The 25,889-nt window shown below is 39.0% G+C and overlaps 1 protein-coding gene across 3 annotated transcripts in view; it reads left to right on the forward strand.

Annotated features, from left to right (window-relative positions):
- NFIA (nuclear factor I A) overlaps window positions 1–25,889 on the forward strand; it is a 373,912-nt gene that overhangs the window by 251,939 nt on the left and 96,084 nt on the right. For all 3 annotated transcript variants that reach the window (XM_059923725.1, XM_059923741.1, XM_059923733.1), the window contains one exon: window positions 4,651–4,778. In XM_059923725.1, coding sequence (XP_059779708.1) covers window positions 4,651–4,778 — 128 coding nt within the window. The remainder of the gene's footprint in view (window positions 1–4,650; window positions 4,779–25,889) is intronic.

The raw sequence follows: 25,889 nt of genomic DNA on the forward strand, positions 1-25,889 counted from the left end.
TTGGGTGTAACTACACTCAGTGAACATGAAAGAGCTTTGCAAATACTTGTGGTCAGTGATTAATTTAAAAGTTGATGGGCTATTTGTTTTTCATATGTGTGCTGCGTATGTACCGTGGACATCCCAAATATCCTTTCAACTTCTCCAGCTGTTTTGTTGCCTTTTGTTGTGATTCTCTGTGTGGAAACCTGGTTACTAATGTTGTTTAAAAGGCTAGTGTCATTCCTATAATCTGCAAATAACTAACCCTGATAAGGTGCTAATTATAAACAGCATCAGTAGTTAATAACTTGGTAATATGTTTGTTTTGCTCACATTAGGCTCTCCTAAGATGATTCTTTTAAAATTATTCTTTAACTATATAGACTCAGCAGAATTATCTGTGTACAGGTGAGAAAATGTGCCCAGAAGAATGCCCCAGATTTACATATAGAAAAGTTCATCAACCAATCAATATTTGTTCATGCTATGCCACTATTAATTGGTCACCTGCTCTGTGGCAGGCACTGTATTAGGTGCTTTACATCCCTGATATGAGTTAATCTTCACAGTAATTTTACAATATAGACAGTGTTGCCATTTAACAGTGGGTCAGCCTAGAGCTCAGAGAAGTTAAGTAACTTGCCCAAGGTGACAGACCAAGTAAATGGCAGAGTCTACATTCAAACTCAGGTCTATTGGAAATTTAAAACCATGCTCTTTTCACACTGAATCCTCTTAGGAATGAGGCTCACTCTTTTAGTAAGGAACAATAGAATGGGAAGCCCCCAGAAAGGAATATCCAGCATCTCTACTTTTCCTGGACATTTACTATTTTGAATTATTATTATCATCTTTGAGTTATGTACAGGTCCTGCTTCCCCATCTGGACTGTAAATCCCTTAGAGAACAGTGTCTAAGTCTTCTAAATCAGCAACAAACATTTATTAGGTCCCAAGGATATTGCCCTAGGCACTGTGGATGTAAAGTCAAGTACAGGAGCTTTGCAATCTCGAGGTGGAGACTAACAAATGAATGGAGATTGTCAGTTCAGGGCACTAGGAACACTCAGGAAAGATGTGTTTTGCTGTTTTGTGGGGACAGGGTAAAGCTTCTAGGCTTTGTACGTAGTAGGAATTAAGCAAATATTTGGAATGAAGGTAGTAGTCTTACCTTAATTTCGAGGTAGAATTGATAGGAACAGAACAAATTCCACACACAAGAGAGACTGCTTGGAGGAGTATTTATCCTCTCTCTTATATAGAGATCTTACTGGTCCTTTCCAGTGTTCCTCAAGTGTTTCTGGGAGAGTAGAATCAGTGTGTTAGAAAGTTAAGAGCAAGAAACCAAACTTAATGACTGATTCATTTCTAAATTTAAAAAAACTAAAGAAGACTGATAAGCATTAACTGTAGGTTCTGTACCCCTTCAGAGTAAACATCTGCAAAATCATAGAAGGGTAGTGTAAAAATTGGGATAGTATATACTTTTTTGATCCCAAAGAACTTCATCAAGATAAATCAACTGTCAAGTTTGTGAAGTCAGTAAACTTTGTCTTGGAAGCCCTCCACTCATCCTTCCTGGCACTTCTAATTTCCTTCCCTCCTGCATCCTGTTCTCTCCTCCAACCTCTGTCTCCACTTCCAAACATTTATCCTGTATCAACCCTTGACAGTCCTTGCTTTCAAACTAAAGGGTCAGCTAATATCTACAGATTCTTTCTCCTTTAGGATTTAATAACTACATGAGTATTATTTGCGTTTTATTAGAGGACACCAAGGAAATCAAAAGCTTTAGAAACTCAGGAAAGTATTAATAATGGGAGAATGACGGGCAGTGAAGTTGGCCTTTTGGGTGGGATCTCACTGAGTCATGACACTTGGGCGAATCCTTGTCACAAGTACTCATATGACTGTTTCTAAATCTGTAGCCAAAAAATAAATGAATAAATAAATAAATAAATAAATCTGTAGCCCAATTCAGCAGTTTTTGAGCATCTGTTATTAGTCAGATACTGTGATAGGCACTAGAGATTAAAAAAAACAGCCTAAAAACAAAAAACCTGATAGTCTCCTTCCCCACAGATCTCACAGTTTTATCAGAATATGCATGTCTTACCTTTTATTTGCCAAGGAACATAAGGAAAATATTTATCTTGGTTCCAATTTGTATTCTTCCAACTTCCAAAATTATTTCAAGCGGCTTTCAATTTAAAAACACAACAGATAGTATTAAATATAGAGAGGACAGAAACCATATGGAAAGATAGGAGAGATTATTATATCAGGAACGTGAACCCAGATAATTCTGCCTTGCGTTTAGCCCTGAAATTCCTGGTTGCCAAGGCAAGAAGGGGAAACACTAGGTTATATAATGTACATTTTCTAATAAAAGGAAACAGTAGAAATTCATTTTAAGAGACCATATTTTTTCTGGTTTTATGTATTAGGAGGAATTTTTGTGTGTATATCCTTTTATAAATGACTTCTATTAGATGCAGTTTTACATAAAATACAGAAAAGTTCTTTGAGTGGCTCTTTTGCATTGAACTTCAAGGAAAGCCAAGCAAAGAACATTAAATAAGCTATTAAAGGGTCTTCCTTTGGGTACTAAGCTAGCATGCTACAGATATGTTGCTTTCCCGTGGTCTGGCTTTAATGAAAATAGAACTTAAAGACTAAGAATCCTGGAATGCCAAATTTAATAACTAGAAATTTGTGCCTTGAACTGGGCCCTCTGCATTTTTTTACTCAGGTTGCTGCAGTAGCCTCTTAACTCTCTCTCTGGGGAAGGTTCCATCCCCTTCTTTTCCCTTTGCTTTTCAGAAGCCATCATCTGTGCAACTACCAGAGTGACCTTTCTAACAGATGACTCTGATGTCACTCCCTGTTTAGACTTTTTCAGGGAGTCTCCATTTCTTATAGGATAAAGTCCAGACATACAATATCTTCTATAACCCCTATACCCTTCTTTTGCTCCGCCCCTCCTGCTACTTCAGCCATAGCAAACACCTGCCAATTCTCTGCACGTGTCACACTCCGCTCATGGTGTTGTTAGTGCCTGATAGGCACCTCCCTCCTGGAGTGATGTTCAAAATAGCAGATAACCTGTGTGACTCAAGCATACCGGTTAGGACAGACCTGCCCTGCCACAGTGTGAAGTCCTGGAATGCCCCCCTGATGTGCCAGACCTTAACCCTTTAGGTTTGGGATCATGAGTCTTTTCTGGCACAAAGATGAGATGACAAGGTTGGGGGAAATGTATGGGGCATGGGACAATGGCACTTTGCCAACTGGTAAAGAAGCATTTCAGTATTTTAAAATCCAGAATGGCCACCTGAGGGGTGCATCAGTTGAATAACAGCCTGTCTCTGCCCTGTCCTTCTTTCTGCCCCATCTCCTGACACTCTCTTACAGACATTTCAGGAACTATCTACTATGGGAAGCCTTTCCCGACCTTCCCTGTGTATCACTTTTCCTTCCTCCTTCAAAGAACCCACTGTAACCTCTGTGTGGTTCCATCATCATACCTGTATTTCTCTTTGCACAATTTTGTTTACCTCTCTGTCTTCATCCATGAGATTTTAAACCCCATGGAGATGGGTTATGTCTGATTTATTTCAATATAGCAACATTTAGCACAGCACCTGGCATGCAGGAGGTGCACAGTAAGTGTTTGATGAATGAACACATATTAAAAATTCTGTACCCTGACACAGGAGGAAGAGATTTCCCAACAAGCACTTGCACCAGGTATGAAATCTACCAATTCTGGTATGTTAGTGACATAATCAGTTAACACAATGAGAACAACATTAGCAACATGTAGCATTTCACTACCTTTTGACTCCTGAAGTCTCAAATTGGGAGGAAAAGAAATTCAGTCCTTTAACTGGTAGAAAATAGAATATATTCTGGAAAGTCCCAACCATACCTATGCAAAACTAAAAAATCCCCACCCTGATGGCATAGAATTTTATTTTGGTAATTTTGTTGTAGAGAAAGCGCATAAAAGTCACTGGGTCACTCTTTTTTCCATGTCCCTTATCCACACAAGGAAGTGTACTCCTTCCTTCTATTTTTATCTTGTTTGTTCACTGTTTTATCTCTAGTGCCTAGATCAGTACCTGGCCTGCTGTCCCTGTGCAATAAGTATTTTTTAAATGAACAGATCTAAATGGAAGATGAGAAAACATGGCAAAAAACCAAACAGCAATCTGAGCTTTTCTTCAAGGGTCATGCGCCCTGATTTTTCTCCTTTCTGGGGTGCCAGAAGGGATTGAATTGATGTCTAGGGACATTGCTGACGGCTACGCCCCAGCCACTGCTCTAGGAGATGCAAATGTGAGCTTAACTACTGACTCTTCCAGGTGGAGACAGGAGCCGGTGCCAGCCACCCGTTCCTCAAAGGAAAAAGGAGCCAGAGGTGGGGGGCAGCAGAAACTCGAGTGACAATAAAAATCAAACCCAGACACTTGGAACAACACAGACCCAAGACTTTGTTCCACATCCAGTGACTCACTAAACTGAACAGGAGCCTAAAGAGAGCCCATGAACTACACTGAGTTGCCCAACTGCTTCCTCCCTTGGCTTTCTTTCCACCAGAGGTGCCATGTCCAGGAGAAAGGTGCTTTGGATGACTTTTAAACATGTACCCGTTTTGTTATTTCAGCTCCACAAAGCGCCTCAAGTCTGTGGAGGATGAAATGGACAGTCCTGGTGAAGAGCCATTTTACACAGGCCAAGGGCGCTCCCCGGGGAGCGGAAGTCAGTCCAGCGGGTGGCATGAAGTGGAGCCAGGTAAGCGGTCTGGGCAGTGGGCTTGCAGCCGCCCCTGTAAAATCCAAGATACGTAGGAGCCCACGCCAGGCAAAAAGGGAACGCGGCAAGCTCAGAGCAGTGGACTTTTTCCACGTGAACACGTGTTTGTACCTGACTGCTGCTTTTATGAAAGGGTGGTAGTGCAAGGATGCCATTTAACTGAGATGAAAGACTGAGAATGGTGTGTAGGGTGTTCTACTCTTACATCTTTTCACCTACACTGCAATCCAGCGTTCCATTTGCCTTTGCTTTCATTTTATACTAATTGCCTTTTGGGTCTGGTTTTATCTTTTAATAGTCAAAATAAAAATCTATCAACTTTTTCAACTGCGTTGATAACATTAGAAAGGTAGAATGGTTTCCCTGTGTGATAGCTTGTACTTGGATCTTTATAAAATGAGGAGACTTTTAAATATGTTTTCCTGTTACTGGATTTCATCATGATTCTTTTTCTATTTAGAAGGAACAGCTATCTTTATGTCCCTCTTTCGTGGACTAAGCAAATGATGACCGCTAGTTTAACCTCCTGGGGTAGTTTAGTCTTGGCTCTGGAGTCTTGAGTAATGTGACTAATTCTGATAGCAGAAGCTTTTTGAAACTTTTCTCAGTGTCTAACCTCCACATGGGCAAGGGGAAATCTTCTCCAGTGGCTTCCTCGATATGCAAAGTCAAATGCCGTAGAGAATAGAGTGGGCTTTGGAAAAAGACAGGCAGAGTATAATCCTGACTCCAGCTCCTGCTGGCTGTGTGATTATGGGCAAATTACTTAACCTGTCTGAAACTAATTGTCCCCATTTTTATAATCTGTCAATAATAATAGCTATGTCAGTGCTCTTGAGAATTAAATGAGGTAATATACATAACCTGTCTATGAATCACACCTAGCACAGTAAGTTTGAAAAAATTTCCCCAACCCGTGCCTCAGAGTAATTCCCTGCAAAAACAGACAAGCGCCAAGAAAATCTCTGAACCCCTTTATCTTCAGATCTTAACTCTTTTCCCTCCTCTCTAACATATCAAAAGAGAATCCTCAGAGGGTGTGACTATAAAGGAAATAGCACAAGGGAGATTTGGGGGATGATGGAACTGTTCTGTATCCTGTTTGTGGTGGTGATGGACAGGAATCTATACATGTGTTAACATTCATAGAAAAGTATGCCTTCCACTCCTGAACCCCCAGGCAGTTTTGCTATATGATAATTAAAAACAAAACAAAACCTCAGGGCCCACTGTCTAAGTCCTTTATCTTGTTCACTTTACTAAAATGCAAAAATCTCACTTTGCCTTACTTCTACCTAATCTTTTCACCCAGCTCATTCATTCATTCACTCACACCTTCACTGGGAACTTTTCTCATGATGAGGAACTATGCCTGGTTCTGGGAACTCAAGGATGAATGGGAAGGCTATGGCTCCTGCTTTCAAGGAATTCACAGTGGGGGTGGGGAAGAGACACATAAGAAGATCTTTAGATCTTGGAGATCTTTAGAGATTGGTTCAATCTTTAGAGATTGGTTCAAGATGGCAGAGTAGAAGAACGTGCGCTCACTCCCTCTTGTGAGAGCACCAGATTCACAACTAACTGCTGAACAGTCATGAACAGGAAGACACTGGAACTCACCAAAAAAGATACCCCACGTTCAAAGACAAAGGAGAAGCTGCAGTGAGATGGTCGGAGGGGCGCAATCACAATAAAATCAAATCCCATAACTGCTGGGTGGGTGACTCACAAACTGGAGAACAATTATGCCACAGAAGTCCACCCACTGGAGTGAAGGTTCTGAGCCCCACGTAAGGCTTCCCAACCTGGGGGTCTGGCAATGGGAGAAAGAATTCCCAGAGAATCAGATTTTGAAGACTAGCGGGATTTGACTGCAGGACTTTGACAGGACTGGGGGAAACAGAGACTCCACTCTTGGAGGGCACACACAAAGTAGTGTGGCATCAGGACCCAGGGAGAAGGAGCAGTGACCCCACAGGAGACTGAACCAGACCTACCTGCTAATGTTGGAGGGTCTCCTGATGCAGAGGCGGGGGGTGGAGGTGGCTCAATGTGGGGACAAGGACACTGGCAGCAGAAGTTCTGGGAAATACTCCTTGGCGTGAGCCCTCACAGAGTCTATCATTAGCCCCACCAAAGAGCCCAGGTAGGCTCCAGTGTTGGGTTGCCTCAGGCCAAACAACCAACAAGGAGGGAACCCAGCCCCACCCATCAACAGTCAAGTGGATTAAAGTTTTACTGAGCTCTGCCCACCAGACAACACCCAGCTCTACCCACCACCAGCCCCTCCCATCAGGAAGCTTGCACAAGCCTCTTAGCTAGCCTCATCCATCAGAGGGCAGACAGCAGAAGCAAGAAGAACTACAATCCTGCAGCCTGTGGAACAAAAACCACATTCACAGAAAGACAGACAAAATGAAAAGGGAGAGAGCTATGTACCAGATAACGGAACAAGATAAAACTCCAGAAAAACAATTAAATGAAGTGGAGATAGGCAACCTTCCAGAAAAAGAATTCAGAATAATGATAGTGAAGGTGATCCAGGACCTTGGAAAAAGAATGAAAGCAAAGATCGAGAAGATGCAAGAAATGTTTAACAAAGACCTAGAAGAATTAAGGAACAAACACCTAGAAGAATTAAAGAACAAACAAACAGAGATGAACAATACAATAACTGAAATGAAAAATACACTGGAAGGAATCAATAGAATAACTGAGGCAGAAGAAAGGATAAGTGACGTGAAAGACAGAATGGTGAAATTCACTGCCGCAGAACAGAATAAAGAAAAAAGAGTGAAAAGAAGTGAACACAGCCGAAGAGACCTCTGGGAAAACATTAAACACACCAACATTTGCATTATAGGGGTCCCAAAAGAAGAGAGAGAGAAAGGACCCGAGAAAATATTTGAAGAGATTATCACTGAAAATTCCCTAACATGGGAAAGGAAATAGCCACCCAAGTCCAGGAAGCACAGAGAGTCCCAGGCAGGATAAACCCAAGGAGAAACATGCCGAGACGTGTAGTAATCAAACTGACAAAAATTAAAGACAAAGAAAAATTATTAAAAGCAACAAGGAGAAAATGACAAATAACATACAAGGGAACTCCCATAAGGTTAACAGCTGATTTCTCAGCAGAAACTCTGCAAACCAGAAGGGAGTGGCACCATATATTTAAAGTCATGAAAGGGAAGAACCTACAACCAAGATTACTCTACCCGGCAAGGATCTCATTCAGATTTGACAGAGAAATCAAAAGCTTTACAGACAAGCAAAAGCTAAGAGAATTCAGCACCACCAAACCAGCTGTATAACAAATGCTAAAGGAACTTCTCTAAGTGGAAAACACAAGAGAAGAAAAGGATCTACAAAAACAAATTCAAAACAATTAAGAAAATGGTAATAGGAACATACATATCGATAATTACCTTAAATGTGAATGGATTAAATGCTCCAACAAAAAGACACATGCTCACTGAATGGATACAAAAACAAGACCCATATATATGCTGTCTACAAGAGACCCACTTCAGACCTAGGGACACATACAGACTGAAAGTGAGGGGATGGAAAAAGATACTCCATGCAAATGGAAATCAAAAGAAAGCTGAAGTAGCAATACTCATAGCAGGTAAAATAGATTTAAAATAAAGAATGTTACAAGAGACAAGGAAGGACGCTACATAATGATCAAGGGATCAATCCAAGAAGAAGATATAACAATTATAAATATATATGCACCCAACATAGGAGCACCTCAATATATAAGGCAAATGCTAACAGCTATAACAGAGGAAATCGACAGTAACACAATAATAGTGGGGGACTTTAACACCTCACTTACGCCAATGGGCAGATCATTGAGACAGAAAATTAATAAGCAAACAAAAGCTTTAAATGACACAGTAGACAAGATAGATTTAATTGATATTTATAGGACATTCCATCCAAAAACAGCTCATTACACTTTCTTCTCTAGTGCACACAGAACATTCTCCAGGATAGATCACATCTTGGGTCACAAATCAAGCCTCGGTGAATTTAAGGAAATTGAAATCATATCAAGCATCTTTTCTGCCCACAATGCTGTGAGATCAAAAATAAATTACAGGGGAAAAAATGTAACAAACACAAACACATGGAGGCTAAACACTATGTTACTAAACAACCAAGCGATCACTGAAGAAATCAAAGAGGAAATAAAAAAATACCTAGAGACAAATGACAATGAAAACACGACGATCCAAAACCTATGGGATGCAGCAAAAGCAGTTCTAAGAGGGAAGTTTATAGCAATACAAGCCTACCTCAAGAAACAAGAAAAATCTCAAATAAACAATCTAACCTTACGCCTAAAGGAACTAGAGAAAAAAGAACAAACAAAACCCAAAGTTAGTAGAAGGAAAGAAATCATAAAGATCAGAGCAGAAATAAATGAAAGAGAAACAAACAAAAAAAAAACAATAGCAAAGGTCAATCAAACTAAAAGCTGGTTCTTTGAGAAGATAAACAAAATTGATAAGCCATTAGCCAGACTCATCAAGAAAAAGAGGGAGAGAACTCAAATCAGTAAAATTAGAAATGAAAAAGGAGAAGCTGCAACAGACACCACAGAAATACAAGGCATCCTAAGAGACTACTACAAGCAACTCTATGCCAATAAAATGGACAACCTGGAAGAAATGGACAAATTCTTAGAAAGTTATAACCTTCCAAGACTGAAACAGGAAGAAATAGAAAATATGAACAGACCAATCATAAGTAATGAAATTGAAACTGTGATTAAAAGTCTTCCAACAAACAAAAGTGCAGGACCGGATGGCTTCACAGGTGAATTCTATCAAACATTTAGAGTAGAGCTAACATGCATCCTTCTCAAACTCTTCCAAAAAATTGCAGAGGAAAGAAAACTCCCAAACTCATTCCATGCGGCCACCATCACCGTGATACCAAAACCAAACAAAGATACTATAAAAAAAAGTAAATTACCGACCAATATGACTGATGAATATAGATGCAAAAACTCCTAACCAAATACTAGCAAACAGAATCCAACAACACATTAAAAGGATCATACACCATGATCCAGTGGGATTTATCCCAGGGATGCAAGGGTTCTTCAATATATGCAAATCAATCAATGTGACACACCATATTAATAAATTGAAGAATAAAAACGATATGATCATCTCAATAGATGCAGAAAAAGCTTTTGACAAAATTCAACACCCATTTATGATAAAAACTCTCCAGAAAGTGGGCATAGTGGGAACCTACCTCAACATAGTAAAGGCCATATATGAGAAACCCACAGCAAACATCATTCTCAATGGTGAAAAACTGAAAGCATTTCCTCTAAGATCAGGGACAAGACAAGATGTCCACTCTCACCACTATTATTCAACATAGTTTTGGAAGTCCTAGCCACGGCAATCAGAGAAGAAAAAGTAATAAAAGGAATACAAATTGGAAAAGAAGAAGTAACACTATCACTGTTGCAGATGACATGGTACTATACATAGAGAATCCTAAAGACGCCACCAGAAAACTACTAGAGCTAATCAATTTTTTAAAGTTGCAGGATACAAAATTAATGCACAGAAATCTCTTGCATTCCTATACACTAACAACAAAAGGTCAGAAAGAGAAATTAAGGAAACAATCCCATTCACTACTAGAAAACTACTAGAGCTAATCAATGAATTTTTTAAAGTTGCAGGATACAAAATTAATGCACAGAAATCTCTTGCATTCCTATACACTAACAACAAAAGGTCAGAAAGAGAAATTAAGGAAACAATCCCATTCACCATTGCAACAAAAAGAATAAAATACCTAGGAATAAACCTACCTAAGGAGGTAAAAGACCTGTGCTCAGAAAACTATAAGACACTGATGAAAGAAATCAAAGATGACACAAACAGAGAGAGAGATATACCATGTTATTGGATTGGAAGAATCAATATTGTGAAAATGACTATACTACCCAAAGCAATCTACAGATTCAGTGCAATCCCTATCAAATTACCAATGGCATTTTTACAGAACTAGAACAAAAAATCTTAAAATTTGTATGGCGATACAGAGGACCCCGAATAGCCAAAGCAATCTTGAGGGAAAAAAAATGGAGCTGGAGGAATCAAAATCCCTGACTTCAGACTATAGTACAAAGCTACAGTAATCAAGGCAATATGGTACTGGCACAAAAACAGAAATATAGATCAATGGAACAGGATAGAAAACCCAGAGATAAACCCACGCACATATGGTCAAGTAGTCTATGACAAAGGAGGCAAGGATATACAATGGAGAAAAGACAGTCTCTGCAGTAAGTGGTGCTGGGAAAACTGAACAGCTACATGTAAAAGAATGAAATTAGAACACTCCCTAGCACCATACACAAAAATAAACTCAAAATGGATTAAAGACCCTAATGTAAGACCAGAGACTATAAAACTCTTAGAGGAAAACATTGGAAGAACACTCTTTGACATAAATCACAGGAAGATCTTTTTTGACCCACCTCCCAGAGTAACGGAAATAAAAACAAAAATAGACAAGTGGGACCTAATGAAGCTTAAAAAGCTTTTGCACAGCAAAGGAAACTATAAACAAGATGAAAAGACAACCCTCAGAATGGGAGAAAATATTTGCAAATGAATCAATGGACAAAGAATTAATCTCCAAAATCTATAAACAGCTCATGCAACTCAATATTAAAAAAACAAACAACCCAATCAAAAAATGGGCAGATGACCTAAATAGAAATTTCTCCAAAGAAGACATACAGATGGCCAAAAGGCACATGAAAAGCTGCTCAACATCATGAATTATTAGAGAAATACAGTCAAGACTACAGTGAGGGGGCTTCGCTGGTGGCACAGCTGTTAAGAATTTGCCTGCCAATGCAGGGGACACGGGTTCAAGCCCTGGTCCAGGAAGATCCCACATGCTGTGGAGCAGCTAAGCCCATGTGCCACAATTACTGAGCCTGCATGCCTAGGACCTGTGCTCTGCAACAAGAGAAGCCACTGCAATGAGAAGCCCACACACTGCAACAAAGAGTAGCCCCCGCTCACCACAGCCAGAGAAACCCCGTGCACAACAACGAAGACCCAACACAGCCAAAATTTTAAAAATAAAATTAATTAATTAAAAAAAAAAGAAAACTATAGTGAGGTCTCACCTCATACCGGTTAGAATGGGCATCATCAGAAAATCTACAGACAGCAAATGCTGGAGAGGGTGTGGAGAAAAGGGAACCCTCTTGCACTGTTGGTGGGAATGTAAATTGATACAGCCACTATGGAGAACAGTATGGAGGTTCCTTAAAAAACTAAAAATAGAATTACCATATGACCCAGCAATCCCACTACTGGGCATATACCCAGAGAAAACCATAATTCAAAAAGACACATGCACCCCAATGTTCATTGCAGCAATATTTACAATAGCCAGGTCATAGAACCAACCTAAATGCCCATCGACAGATGAATGGATAAAGGAGAAGTGGTATATATATACAATGGAATATTACTCAGCCATAAAAAAGGAACGAAATTGGGTCATTTTTAGAGATGTGGATGGACCTAGAGATTGTCATACAGAGTGAAGTAAGTCAGAAAGAGAAAAACAAATATCGTATATTAACGCATATATGTGGAATCTAGAAAAATGGTATAGAAGAACCAGTTTGCAAGGCAGAAATAGAGACACAGACATAGAGAACAAACGTAGGGACACCAAGGGGGGAAAGCGGTGCGGGGGTGGTAGTGGGATGAACTGGGAGATTGGGATTGACATGTATACACTAATATGTATAAAATAGATAACTAATAAGAACCTGCTGTATTAAAGAAAAAAAAAAGTATAACCCTAGACTAACCATGAGAAGGACATCAGACAAATACTAGTTGAGACTCACTGTACAATATATTTGACCTCTACTCTGCAAACTGTCAAGGTCATCAAATATAAGGAACGTCTGACTAACTACCACAGCCGCGAGAGGCCAAAGAGGCATGACCCCAAAATGTAGTGTGCGGTGCTGGATGGGATCCTGGAACAGGAAAAGGACAGTGGGTAAAAACTGAAAAGATGGGAATCAGGTGTGAACTTACAATAATGTATCCATATTGATTCACTGATTGTAATAAACATACCATAGTAATGTAAAGTGTCTGTAGCAGGGGAAACTGGGTGTGGGTATGTGAGAACTCTGTGTACTGTCGTCACATTTTTTTCTGTAAATCTAGAGTTTTAAAAAAATAAAGTTTATTTAAAAGAAAAAAAAGAAGATCGTTATGTGGTGACATGGGAGGCGCAAGGATGGGGAATTAGCCTCTGGTGCTGCCATTTTCTAAGTGTTATCAACACAGCATTCAAGGTGTGGTGGGTCTTCTACGAAGGCCACACATCAGCTTCACTCCACACTGACATTCATGCCAGTTTACTGAAAGCGACTAAGAAATACACCCAGGCCTAAATGAACATGCTGACCATCTAGGCTGCCAAATGCATCATCCGCGCGACCTCAGGATAGTGCCAATGAGAAGCTTATGTGCTATTAAAAAATTTACAGATCTAAATGTTCCTTGAACCCTTTTTAAAAGGCCAATTAAAGTCCTGGCCAGTTTACCTGCTTCTGTGAAAATCAGAATCAAAATATATAAGTTTGGGACATTGTGCTTGAGGGTCATACTGATGTGGTTTTATACAGACTGAGGTGCTTCGTTGTGTCGATGTATATGAAGCTCCTCCACCATAAGCCTGTCCTGTCAAGGTAGATTCCTTTGGGGCATATCTGGGGGCAGTGAGAGTACGGTGAATATAGAGTACCTTGACCTAGTGACTCTTTTATTCAGAGTAATTCTGTTCTTCTCTGCATGTTATGATTCAACTAACCATAAATTTTAACATGTGAATACCTATATCCTTTGTGGTCATTAAATAACTAAAATTTAATGGCTAAATCCTTTTTGGGAGGAGATATATATATATGGTAATAATACTACGTATTATACTATATGTATATAGCATATATGTACATATAATATACTGTGTATATACTATACATATATATGTGTGTATATATATATATATATATAGAGAGAGAGAGAGAGAGAGAGAGAGAGGGAAAGTGTATATTTGTAGGGGGGCTCTCTAAGAAAAAAATTTATATTTTTAGAGAAATCCCCCACAATTATACTGTATTCCTGCACTGATGCCCCATTCTCTATCCCTATTTCTTTACAGAAAAATGCAGTTTCATGGTATATGTGCAGGGGGTGGGGGAGGACAGTGAATAAATTTACATTTGGCCATATTCAGCGTAGAAAGTCATAATTGAAACATGGCCTGATGGGACATTAAAACTCAGCTGAAGGATGTTGTACATGTTCGTGGTGACTTTGGTGTCATTAACTCACACCAGCCATTTTAAATGGATAATTTATGCTGCCAGATGGTCCTTTTTGGGGATTTTCCATGCAGCCCAATCCCCTTTTTGGCACAGAGGACACCCTTATGTTGTTCCCACACTGATCCGGGCCTGCATAGCTTTTCCCCAGGGGTACAGTTCATTGAGTAGGAGGCTTTTAGTGATTCACGCATGTAAATTACCTTCAGAACGTGTTTGGCAGTTATGTATATCTGAAGGCACCAGCAGCCTCGTGGTTGCCTACATTTGGGATAATTCTCTCAAGCAAGTACTAAAGGATACTTTGTTTATGCCTCAGATGTGACCCAGGAAGCAAGGCCTGTACTTATTCCTCACTCAGAGAGCTTTGCATCTTGTTTACCTGCCCTCAAATGCTTTTTCAGTGCTCCCCGGCCAAAAGAGGGCCGAAGGTTGCCAGAAGAGACAAATTTCCTGGAGCAACAGGAAGGCTTTGGAAAGTAAAACAAACCAGACATGCAGTAAATTACATGGGCTCTTTCAAATGTCTTTTGTAGTATCCTGTTCCCCATTAGTTTATCTCAGCACTTTTAGTGCACAGCTCTTATTATCTGGGAAGAGGGGCATAGGAGATTAAAGATGATGTTAGTTTAAAAACATCAGACAACCTCAAGCTGACTTTTGCTTCTCTTACAATGCTGCATTTGTTCTTTCCACTTAGTTTCGTTTCCCAGTTATCTCAAAACTGGGTTAGATTCGAAGCTTTGAAGCTAATCATGCACTGATGAAATGAGTCCTATGAAATTCTATCAAGCAAAAGTGCACATACCATCAACTCTTGTTTATCTGTACAAATGAAAAATTGCAGAGGAACTGATAATGCAAATAAATAGGAAGGAAACCAACAGGCAGGCGCCTGCACTGGGTCAGACGCTGCACATGGTGCTTTCATATACATGGTAATGATTATAGTTATAAATTGTTTAAGTACCTCCTGTGTACCAGGTTTTTTTGGGTTTTTTTTAATTGCCCTAAATCATGCAAGTAGAATGAGCTTGCCTCTGTAGAGATGAAACTGAGAATTATAAAAAATTAGGTGACTTGCCCAGCGCCACAGAGATAGTAAACCTGTGGATCCTGAATCCAAATTTCAACCTAAATCTGATTTCGGAGTATAAGTTTTATCTTCTGTACCCAGAAGACAAAATAACCTCTTTTACCCTAAACATTTATGCTTGTATTTTAAGGTCTCATGTCCTGAGCTTGTATTTAAATATAAAGCATTACAATAAAAAATTTTAAAAATTACTCATCAGAAAGACCTGAAAAATCCCCCACTTTCCTTATCCCAAACCCTTGTCATGCACCCAGGCCAGAGAAGGAATGTGGGTTTATTAAATACGCATAGGATATAATATATGAGCAAACGGTATTAACTGTTAACAAAGTGAAATATCTACCATTCTTTGCTCATAAAATCAAACAATCCTCAGCATTCAGATCTTTGTTCAAATAATACCTTATGAGAGAGGCTTCTAGTGATCTGAAATAGCTGCTGTTTCTCTTGCATCATCCTATAATTCATAACCCTGCTTGCTTTCCTTTCTTCATACCACTATCTCCTGTTATCATATGTTCTCCCTCTAGAATATACACTCTGAGCAGTGGGGCTGAGTCTGTCTTTTCCACTGCTGTACCCCCAGCATCCGTGACAGTCTGCCACATAATAGGTACTCAATAAATGTTGATTGAGTGAATGAATGAAGCCCATAAAGCAGGGAATTTGGGTGCTTTCCATAAATCTGAAAGCAGATTTGGCCACCCGTAATTCTCTCAGAATTGATGTTTACTATATTCTCAATCTGTAGGCTGTTATTCAGTCAAATCCAATTATTAGCAAGTAGTAAGCAAAACAATTGCTAAGGCTCAACCATGGGCCCTGTTGACAAGTGGTAGTGTTAACAAATTTTATTACAAGTATCCCTCACCTTAAAGGGTATTCCTTTAAGTGAATCAAACCTTTTTTTAAAAGATAATACTTTATTGTCTTCTAAGATAATACTTTTTAAAAAAAAAGATAATTCGTTATCACAAGCTCTATATCAAGAATCCCAATAGTGAATCTTTATAGAATGTTTTATGTAACCTTCTTGATTTATGTCTGAAAATTTTAAGATTTCCACGTGAAATTTTCTTTTATACAAGCGTAAGTAACACCCATATGAGACACTATGAGATCTGTATCACGTGAGGTCTAATCTTGCTATTCAAAGTGTGGTCTGAGGCCCAGCAACATAGCATCACCTGGGAGCTTATTAGAAATACAGAATCTCAGGCTCTAGCCAGGCCCACAGAATTTTAGCAAGATCTCTGGGTGATACTTATAAATGTTAGGGATTGAAAAGCCCCGATCTAAGCTCCTCCTCTGATTGTTCCTTTATGTAGACTCTCACCACTCAATCATTGCCTTGTCTAGCGGCAACTTGAACTTTCAGTGTTGTGCTCCCCCAAGCTTTCTCCCTACTTTAAGTAGGAATGCCTTTAACACTCTTCTAGATAGATAGAAATCTAGCCTATTTTCAGACAGATCAGAGAAGATGGTACCCTCACACAGTGATTCATACCTCGGTACAAGAAAGAAACTTCTCTCTTCTGCCTCTCTCATCTTCCTCCAGTTGAAGTGCATGGAGAAGAAGAGCTGGTCATCTAATCAGTATAGTTCAAGTCGAGCCAAGTCACTGAATCTTTATTAAGTGCTGACTGTGTACAGTACAGAGTAGTTACAAGATGACCCCGTCAAGTCCCTGTCTTCAAGGGCAAACCAAATTTCCTCCATTGTCAGTCACCATCTGTAAGATGGGCACTGTTGTTTCTGCCCCATCTCTGTCGCAAAGTTACAACAATCAAATGATGAACTTGAACTTCTGTTCCAAATGCCAAAGTCCTTTGTTAAAATTAATGTTCTTTAATCATGTGAAGTATCATTAGAATTATTGAGAGAGACAAACCCTACCCAGCTCATGGTGGTTGGATTAAATGCTACTGGAGTAAAAGGAGAGAGCTGACTTTAGAATTAGGGACACTGTCCTCAAAAGGAGGCAACGAAACTGGGTTTCCATTGGAACCCAAATGAGAAACGCTCACACACTTGAAAGTGAGACGTGATGTCTCTTAGCCTTTCAATCATTGGTATATATATAAATTTAAGTGTTCTTCATATACCTTTCTTTCTAAGATACATATATCTTGCAAGCCAGCTTTGTGGCTGTCCTGTGAAACTTCTCAGGTTGTCTGTGTCCCCAGAATTGACTCATCCGAGGGTTCAGTGGGCTTCATGGATTACTGAGTTGCACCCCTTTCTGCATTTGAGACATACATACCAGTCAATTTCAGCACAGTTAAAGATATTTTTTATTGTGAAAAAACATGAAGTTATAGGACTTTTTCAGTGAAATTTAGTTCTGTGTTTGAAAACAGGAGCCTCTTACTCCTTAATTTTTCTCCTGTAGGAAAATATTCAGAACTCTAGCATGCCTTCAATTATTTTGTGATTGTAAAACCTTATTAACAGACACCAATTACTTTAGCCAAGATGCTGGAAGTTCTAAATAGTTCAGTGAAAAGTTTTAAAGTCAAATTTGGTAAGTAATAAGTTTAGCTGTAGTCCTTTTCTTAAAAACTTTCAGAGATAAACTTCTTTCAGAGATAGATTTCTTCCCAAAGGCTTAGCAGCCCTCATTTTTGAAGGTTAAAATTAAGCACTGTGATAGCATACTGTCTATTCTTATCACAATTATTAAGTCAGGAAATACATTTTTAAAGGCATTTGTAGCAGAATATTTGGTAAACATCTCGTCAACCAGCAGCCCAGGACATTTAGAATGAAAGTTCAGTGTCACAACTGCTAGGAGCACAATTGGATTTTGCAGACTTATGTTGGTTCATTGTAATTTTCAATACTCCATAATAAGTTCACTTGGATTCCCAACCCTGCTAGTCCTAATTTGACTGTCAACAGTCATTCATCGGTTGTAGGAGTGGGGGAAGTTTGCCAACTTAAACTTGTAGCTGAGAAGCATAGGCAGAGCCCCATTATCGATGCCAAGAAAAAGGCAGCAGACTAGTAACTGTAGTACATTGATCATGGACACTCAGCTGTACTGGCATGTATTAGGGGAAATGATTAAATCTCCCACAATCTCCTGCTGTAATAGGAAGAGTCACTGTTACAGAACACTGCCATAGGATCAATGCCTTGGCTTTTCTTCTACATTTATAGAGCAGTGGGAAATCATCATTATGTGACAACGTGGTCTCCCATTATCTCTTTAGTATTGGCACTTGCTCTTAGAGGCTGGTGCACTGGGAGCACCACTACGGTAACAAGGGTTCCTGCTCTTCAGTGACCCTCTTTTAGCAGAGAAATTTCATCCAAATAAGGTATTATGAAAGGAAAGCTATATTACAAAATGAGCATTCCTTAACTACCCTTCAAAAATGTCCGAATTTTCTTTATCAAGGCTATTTTTTAAAGCCAAAAAAGGGGCGCTAAAACAACCTATTCTAATTGGAGTCTAAAACGTTACCTATTAGAAAAAAAGAAATACTCTTCTCACATACGTGCACATACACTATATATGTGTGGGTGTGTGTTTGTCAAATACGCAGATATGGTAGAACATGGTCCAAAAAATGACCATTGTATACCTGAAGCCTGTTATAGTACCTGGCACATGGTAACCATTCAACCAAGATTTGTTGGATAACTAAATAAAGAATAAGATGGGTGAAGAGTGGCCCCCGCTTGCCGCAACTAGAGAAAGCCCTCGCACAGAAACGAAGACCCAACACAGCCAAAAATAAATAAATAATTTTTTAAAAATCCTTTAAAAAAAAAAAAGAATAAGATGGAGACCGCACATGTCTTATCTTGTCCTTTGAGGAGGGCAAAGTGCTCAGGAAGCAGAGCGCTGCGTACATCTGTTGAGTGAATGAGTACAGCTCGACTTGCATCAGAGAACTCAGATGCACGATTTCGTGAATACAGAAGCTCCCAGGAAAACAGATGCAGTATTTCAGCTGGTCTTATCTGAGTAAATAAATTACCCAAGTCGCCAAATTTTTTATTTCATGTTTGAAAATGAAGCTGTGTAAGTATGCTAGAAAGAAGGAAGGAAAAGTGTGTCTTATACCTTAGGTCTACACGGGAAATCTTCCTCCCTCCCCTGTTCCTATCACTGTCTTCAGTACAGCCCCTGAGTCTTAGGTAGCAAAGAGCTGGCTCATCGAGTGGCCTTATTTAGCACATTGTAAGGAGGAGCTTTAAAGTAATTTTCAGGGGCTTCCCTGGTGGTGCAGTGGTTAAGAATCCGCCTGCCAATGCAGGGGACACGGGTTCGATCCCTGGCCCAGGAAGATCCCACATGCCGCGGAGCAACTAAGCCCGTGCGCCACAACTACTGAGCCTGTGCTCTAGAGCCTGTGTGCCACAACTACTGAGCCCACATGCAACGACTACTGAAGCCCCCACGCCTGGAGCCCATGCTTCGCAACAAGAGAAGTCACCACAATGAGAAGCACGCGCACCTCAATGAAGAGTAGCCGCTGCTTGCTGCAACTAGAGGAAGCCCGCGCACAGCAACGAAGACACAATGCAGCCAAAAAAAAAAAAAAAAAAAAAAGCAAATTTCATTCCAGCCACAACAATCTTCATAGGCTTGCTGGGGATGGAGAAAGTAAGAGAAAAGTAGCATGTATTATAAAGAGGAGAAAAGTACAATTAAGATTCAAAAGCCTCCAATTCTTGTCTTCTGTCATGAACAAGCCTGGAATTTTTAGCAAACGACTTCTCTGAATTTTCATTTCCTCATATGTCAACATTGGGCTCTGTAAAACACCTTGGCCTTCCTAACTCATAGCTTTGAAAAGATCAGATGAGATTATAATAAAAAAAAAGGAACTACCATTTATTAAGCACCAGCTGTGTGAAAGGTATTGTGCATGACACCGGACATAGGAGTATTTTTAATAAATGTAAAGTATACTTATAAACATAAAGCTTTATACAGATATTAGCTATCCCTTTTTCAAAATGCTGAAGTGCTATGTGAGTTTAAGATAACTATGAAATTAAATTGAAACCCTAGTATACATGTCCGCGTCTGTTGTATATAAAGCACTGTGCAAGATGGTAGAGGGCATATAAAAATAGATAAGACAAGCCTTCTAGCCCAGTGAAGAAGGACAGGTAACTGGTTAAACCAATACCCAGTTCTGCAAGGTATCGAGCACGCTAAGTGTCACATAGGTTAGGAGTTGATTCGCTGGCTTAGACCACCATCCTCTGCTGTAACTGAAAAAGCAAATGCATCAGCCATTCCATTATTAAAGGAGCATCAGTGAACGCTGGTCCCTGTTTCCTCCCTTTCATACTGTCAGAGTCTTATCTTTCTTTATCTCTGAGAAGCAGGTAGAATGCTGATGTGCTAGGAAACACTCTGGAAGCGCACCAGGCAATGCCATCCTACTCCAGCAAAAGATACAGCTTTCTGCACCCATGGACTCAACCCCTTCCTAAAGCAGTGTTCTGACTTGTAGATAGTGAAAATGGGCAGAATCTAAGCAAATATTTACTCAGAGGAAACAAAATTATTCTGAATTGAGATTAAATTCACCAAAGGGAAAAGTAACCAGAAAGTATAGTTGGAAGAGGAGAAACAAAAGATATAGATAGATAAATAGATAGATAGATAGATAGATAGACAGATAGACAGATAATCAGACTTACCTAAGAATGTCCTGTGTTGATTCTCCTTTGTCTAACAGATTTTATTTATCTAATAAATACTAATAAATATTTGTAGAACTCAAACAGAAGGTAGTTTTAACCTCTGATATAAAGAGAAAAAATACTTCTTAAAGAAGTGTTCCTACTTCCTCTGGTCTATTCTATGAACACAATGTAGATATTTCATAGACATGAGTAATGCCACAAGCTGATTAACAATAAAAGATAAATTTATTTGTATTTTGTCATTGGAATGCTGCTGAAAATTTAAATATATGTGTTATATTAGAAAGGGCTAATGTTTATTGAGCACTTACCATGGGCCATACATTGTTCTAAGCTATCTGTATATATTTTTATATATGTAGCTATATATTTACATGTATATATGTGACAACTATGTGCATATATGTATAGATATAATGTGCATATGTACATATATGTTCAATTTGTAAAAGTGATACAGATCACTAATAATACTATTTGCAGACTTACTTCCCTCTCTCGGTCCTACATACTGATGATTCTATTTAAATGTTAAATAATCAAGTATGACACTGTCCGTTTATATGGGAATAGAGTTCTATTTTGGCCACCAGTGTTTTTAATAAAATCGGTTTTTCATACTCTAGAATTAAGGGGCTTTCTATGGGGATGGGGGAGAAAAGGAGGAAAGAAGTGTTCAGGTGCACTCAGGTCTCAGGAGGGAATAGCTTTTCCACCCGTGCTGTGCAGCAGTTTCTGACGTGGCTGTGCACACCCCAGTCGCCTTCCTGCTCGGCGGAGGATTACAATAATGCCTATTTATCCCACTCTATCCATCCAAGGATTTCAAATACATCATAAACTCATCAATTAATCAAAGACATGGCACCCATATTGAGACGATGGGTGAATTACATCCTAGAAGATTACGAGAAACACTCACATCAACGTAGTAAATCAGGGACTGTTTCCTGATGGATTCCTGAACAACCCACCAAATACTAAAATGGAGAGGGTTCTTTCCTGCACTGAATCGCAAAGTATGTCTCTCAAATAGGAGAAAACTTCAGGAATAAAAAAGTCACTTTATTTCTAAGTGATGAAATATTAAACCCTGGTAAAATAACTGAACCCATTTAAATACAATTATGCAGCTTGCCTCTTCAGAGTCAAGCATTACTGATCTCCCTTTTGTAACAATTAAAAATCCCCCTCTGAAGCTTTTGATTTTTAAATATTGGGTTACTTTGGCTCCTCGTTCTCTGGTCTGTTTGGAGTGAGGGACTCTGTGCTGTGGTCCAGGGTCTCCAGCCACTGTGGAGAAGGGCTTCACAGACAGCGGTGAATGTTCACTCAGATGCGGCTCCAGCTCTTCCGGATTTTAATGTGGTCCAAACATCTTACTGTCCTTCATTTTGAAGAAACATGCCAACCTCTAGGGATTTTCCACTTTGTATCTAATGAGACGTAAAGTTTTCATTTGCATCCTTGCACTCAAGTCATTAGGAATTCAAGGAATGGCAACCCAATATCCATTTCTAATCTGAAGTGTCCTCTGCGGTACCAGATTATTCTGCAGCGTTAGCTATCCCAACCCAGAAATCACTTCACTGTGATTAGCTTCTAAGATGAATGAATTCTAGGATGTCATGACTGCTTATGACTTAATGCCAGTTAGAATTTGCCATCTGCCTTTCAGCCATTTCGTGAACCTGAGTGAAGAGATGGTTTTCAAAATGGCTGTGCAGCACCTCATGTTTTAGCTCTCTTTAGGGACTTGCATAAGCAGCGCTTCGTGTTCTGATGTCAAAATACACGTGCGAGGATTAAAAGTAGTATGGGATGCATAAGAATACTTTTCAGGGCCAGCTATTCTTTGATATTTATCACTTCATAGCAATGACACCTGCTTCTAATTTTAAGAGTTCTTTTTGCCAGTGGGTGATTTCTTTTTTTCTTCAGAAAAGAAATCGTATCCTCAGAAGACTTAACTGGTAACTTTTCTCCTTTTGATGTGCTTGATATTTTTATGAGTTTGTCCATTGGCACTGAAGCCTTTACATGCCTTTAGTTTAAAAAAAAATCTTCATAACATGTAATTATTATATTGGGTCACATAAATTTCTATCCTAGCCACACATTTAGAGACTTTTGCAGAGATATATTTGTTATAAATGTCATTATCTGCCCCTTGGACTAATTGATAGTTAGTTGTCTTAAGTTGACCAAAGCCGGAGAAATAAACTCTCCCTTGTGGGAGAGGTTCAGCAACTTACATTCAACATGGATATTTCGTTGTTTTTCACATTCAACTGGTGACAGTTGTCATTTCAGGGTTGGTAAGTAGAACGAAAAAAAAGGAGAGGAACCTAGTTTTGTCTGTTTATATACATATGAAGATAGTCCTTTGGCTTGGGTGTAGCCGGCCTACTTAAAGAGTCCAATGTGGTTTGCTTTTTTGTTTTTATAGTGCATAAAGACCTTTTCCTGATAAACACTCTCTAGAGTTAATTATCCTAGTAGGAAAAGATGCAAAAGATGGTATGTTGCTAGCATCCCATTCTGACTGGCCCGTAGGGAGTTGTCTGTATAAAATTGGATGCTTGTGTTGGGTTCCAAAAAAAGGTGTGAATATGAAGGAGAAGTGCTAAATCATGACTCCAGAGAAAATGTCGGCCATGAGCAGTTTTTAGTTTAAGTGAAAACCAAACTTTAGGATTTGGACAAATAAGACAAGGAGAAAAAAGGGTGAATCATTAACTCCAATATAAAAGTGTTATGGCGATCAAGTTTCAGCAAACGTGCATAAGACACTCAACAAAGGCTGTGACTGAATGGAACTACCTCATCTACTTAATTGATATGAAAAGCTTTGCCAAGCATTTATCCTTCACGTCAGATAAGTAATTTTTAGTAAAATATTTCCAAGATATGAAGACAGTTAAGAAAACAGCACAGTTTTTAATAATTCCACTCCTAAGTAAACGGATCTATCATTACATTGTCACAAAGAATGACAGTGAGCAGAAACGTCCTGCTAATCCTTCTCTGATAAGTGTTCAGCGTAATTAGACAGACACCGTCTCTTCTGTTGAATGTAGCATTAATCAGAAGTGCAACTTTACAAAGAATACTCTTTTCTGATATGTCATTTTGCTTCCAAAACTGACTCACGTAGTTGTGCACAGCTATTTCCTTTTGATTTTACGTTTTTGTTTGTTTTAGTAGTGTTTAATAATAGTGTGGGCCTTTTGCATCCACAAAGCTCCATTTGAGGTTAGCGGTTCATTTTGTTTTGCCAACTGTCAGAATAACAAACCTACTTGAAGTATTCTGAAGCTTTGAAATGACCTGTTGGCTCATCTCACTGAAATGAAGGCGTGACTCTTTTAGAGAGAGGTTTTCTTATAAGGAAGAAGCCAGACGTTTTCTGCATTAAACAAGAGCTCGAGAGAGAACGTGTCTCAGTGAAAAATTTAATGTTAAAATGATGAAATGTGTTGCCCCCTTTCAGCATCCACAGGCATTGCCTTTTTAAAAAATCCATTTCCTTTTGCTCTGTGGGCTTCTAGCCTGAACTATGAACTACCGCATAGTTATAAAGTGGTATCCGCTCCGTTCGTTGCACGGCTCTACCTCCCCACTTTCTCAACGACTCAAAGGCCTTTGAAGGCAAAGAATAGGGTTATTGAAGGATGGCAGGCAGATTTCACTAAGTAATAGGTGGAGGTCAAAGTAGTTTATTTGTGGGGATGAACAGAGTGCAGAGGTGAAAAATCACATACTTTGTCGTAATAAGGTTTAGCAACAAAATGCTGACTGCACTAAGCTGAGATTCTAGCTGACAGAACCTTTTCTAGTGTTCATTACTTGATTTCACAGTTCAAGCAATTTGAAGAGACCTAAAATTATATTGCTTTTTTCCCCTATGAAATGTTCCCATCAGTTTCAAATTTTACTTTAAATAAGGTGATGGGTGCTCTCCTTGTATCCAAGGAACGTTAGGACTTAATAGATTCCCATTGCAGGCATATCCCAAGCATGGAACATCGCAGACTATGCATCTCTTACAAATTAAATTCTACCAGTAGGAACCTTAGACTCCAAGATTTCAATCATGTTTTAACAGAGTGAACATATTTTAATAAACACTTAACTTCACATCATCTAAATGAATATTGTAGGTGAAGAAAAATATCTAGAAGGATATTTACCAAGCTTGAGCGCTGGGTTACCCCCAGGTTGTTGACGATAAAGAGGAAAGAGCTTTTGTTTTTTTCCCCTTTATACAATTCTGTATTTGTATAGTGCATATATTTTGCTTTTGCAACTTAAAAGAGGGTTAAACATGCTGAAAAAATATATAAAAGTAAGATTTATCTACTGTTCTACAGCAGGACCAAAAAGGTAAAAAAGTTATTTGGTGGCATATAGACCAAAGCTGTTGAATAGAACTTTCTGCAATGATGCAAATGTTCTAAATATGCACTGTCCAATACTGTAACAACTAGCCAAATATGCCCATTGAGCACTTGAAATGTGGCTATGCTGAGCAACTGAATATTTACATTCATTTAATTTTAATTAATTTAAATTTAAGTAACCACATGTGGCTAGTAGCTACCATATCGGACAGGGCAGATATAAACCAAACATATGTATGATTGAGTTTTTTTACTTTTCATCTGGGTATCTAGGCAGAATGAATAAAACATTATGTTATATTGTACTATATTTATTTTTCATGTAAAGAAAATAGTTTGGTTTTCTCAGTGATTTCTTCTTCATTCTCAGTCCTCTGTGAATGTGTGTGATTGCTATGTTGAGCCAAAATCAATCCTTCCCTGAACACATGGAAGGATGAGATAGTTAAGGGGAAGATGGGATGGGTAGGGAATCTCCAACTCGTAAGTATATGGAG

This window comes from Balaenoptera ricei, chromosome 1 (genome assembly GCF_028023285.1).
Source record: "Balaenoptera ricei isolate mBalRic1 chromosome 1, mBalRic1.hap2, whole genome shotgun sequence".
In the NCBI taxonomy this organism is placed as follows: Eukaryota; Metazoa; Chordata; class Mammalia; order Artiodactyla; family Balaenopteridae; genus Balaenoptera; species Balaenoptera ricei.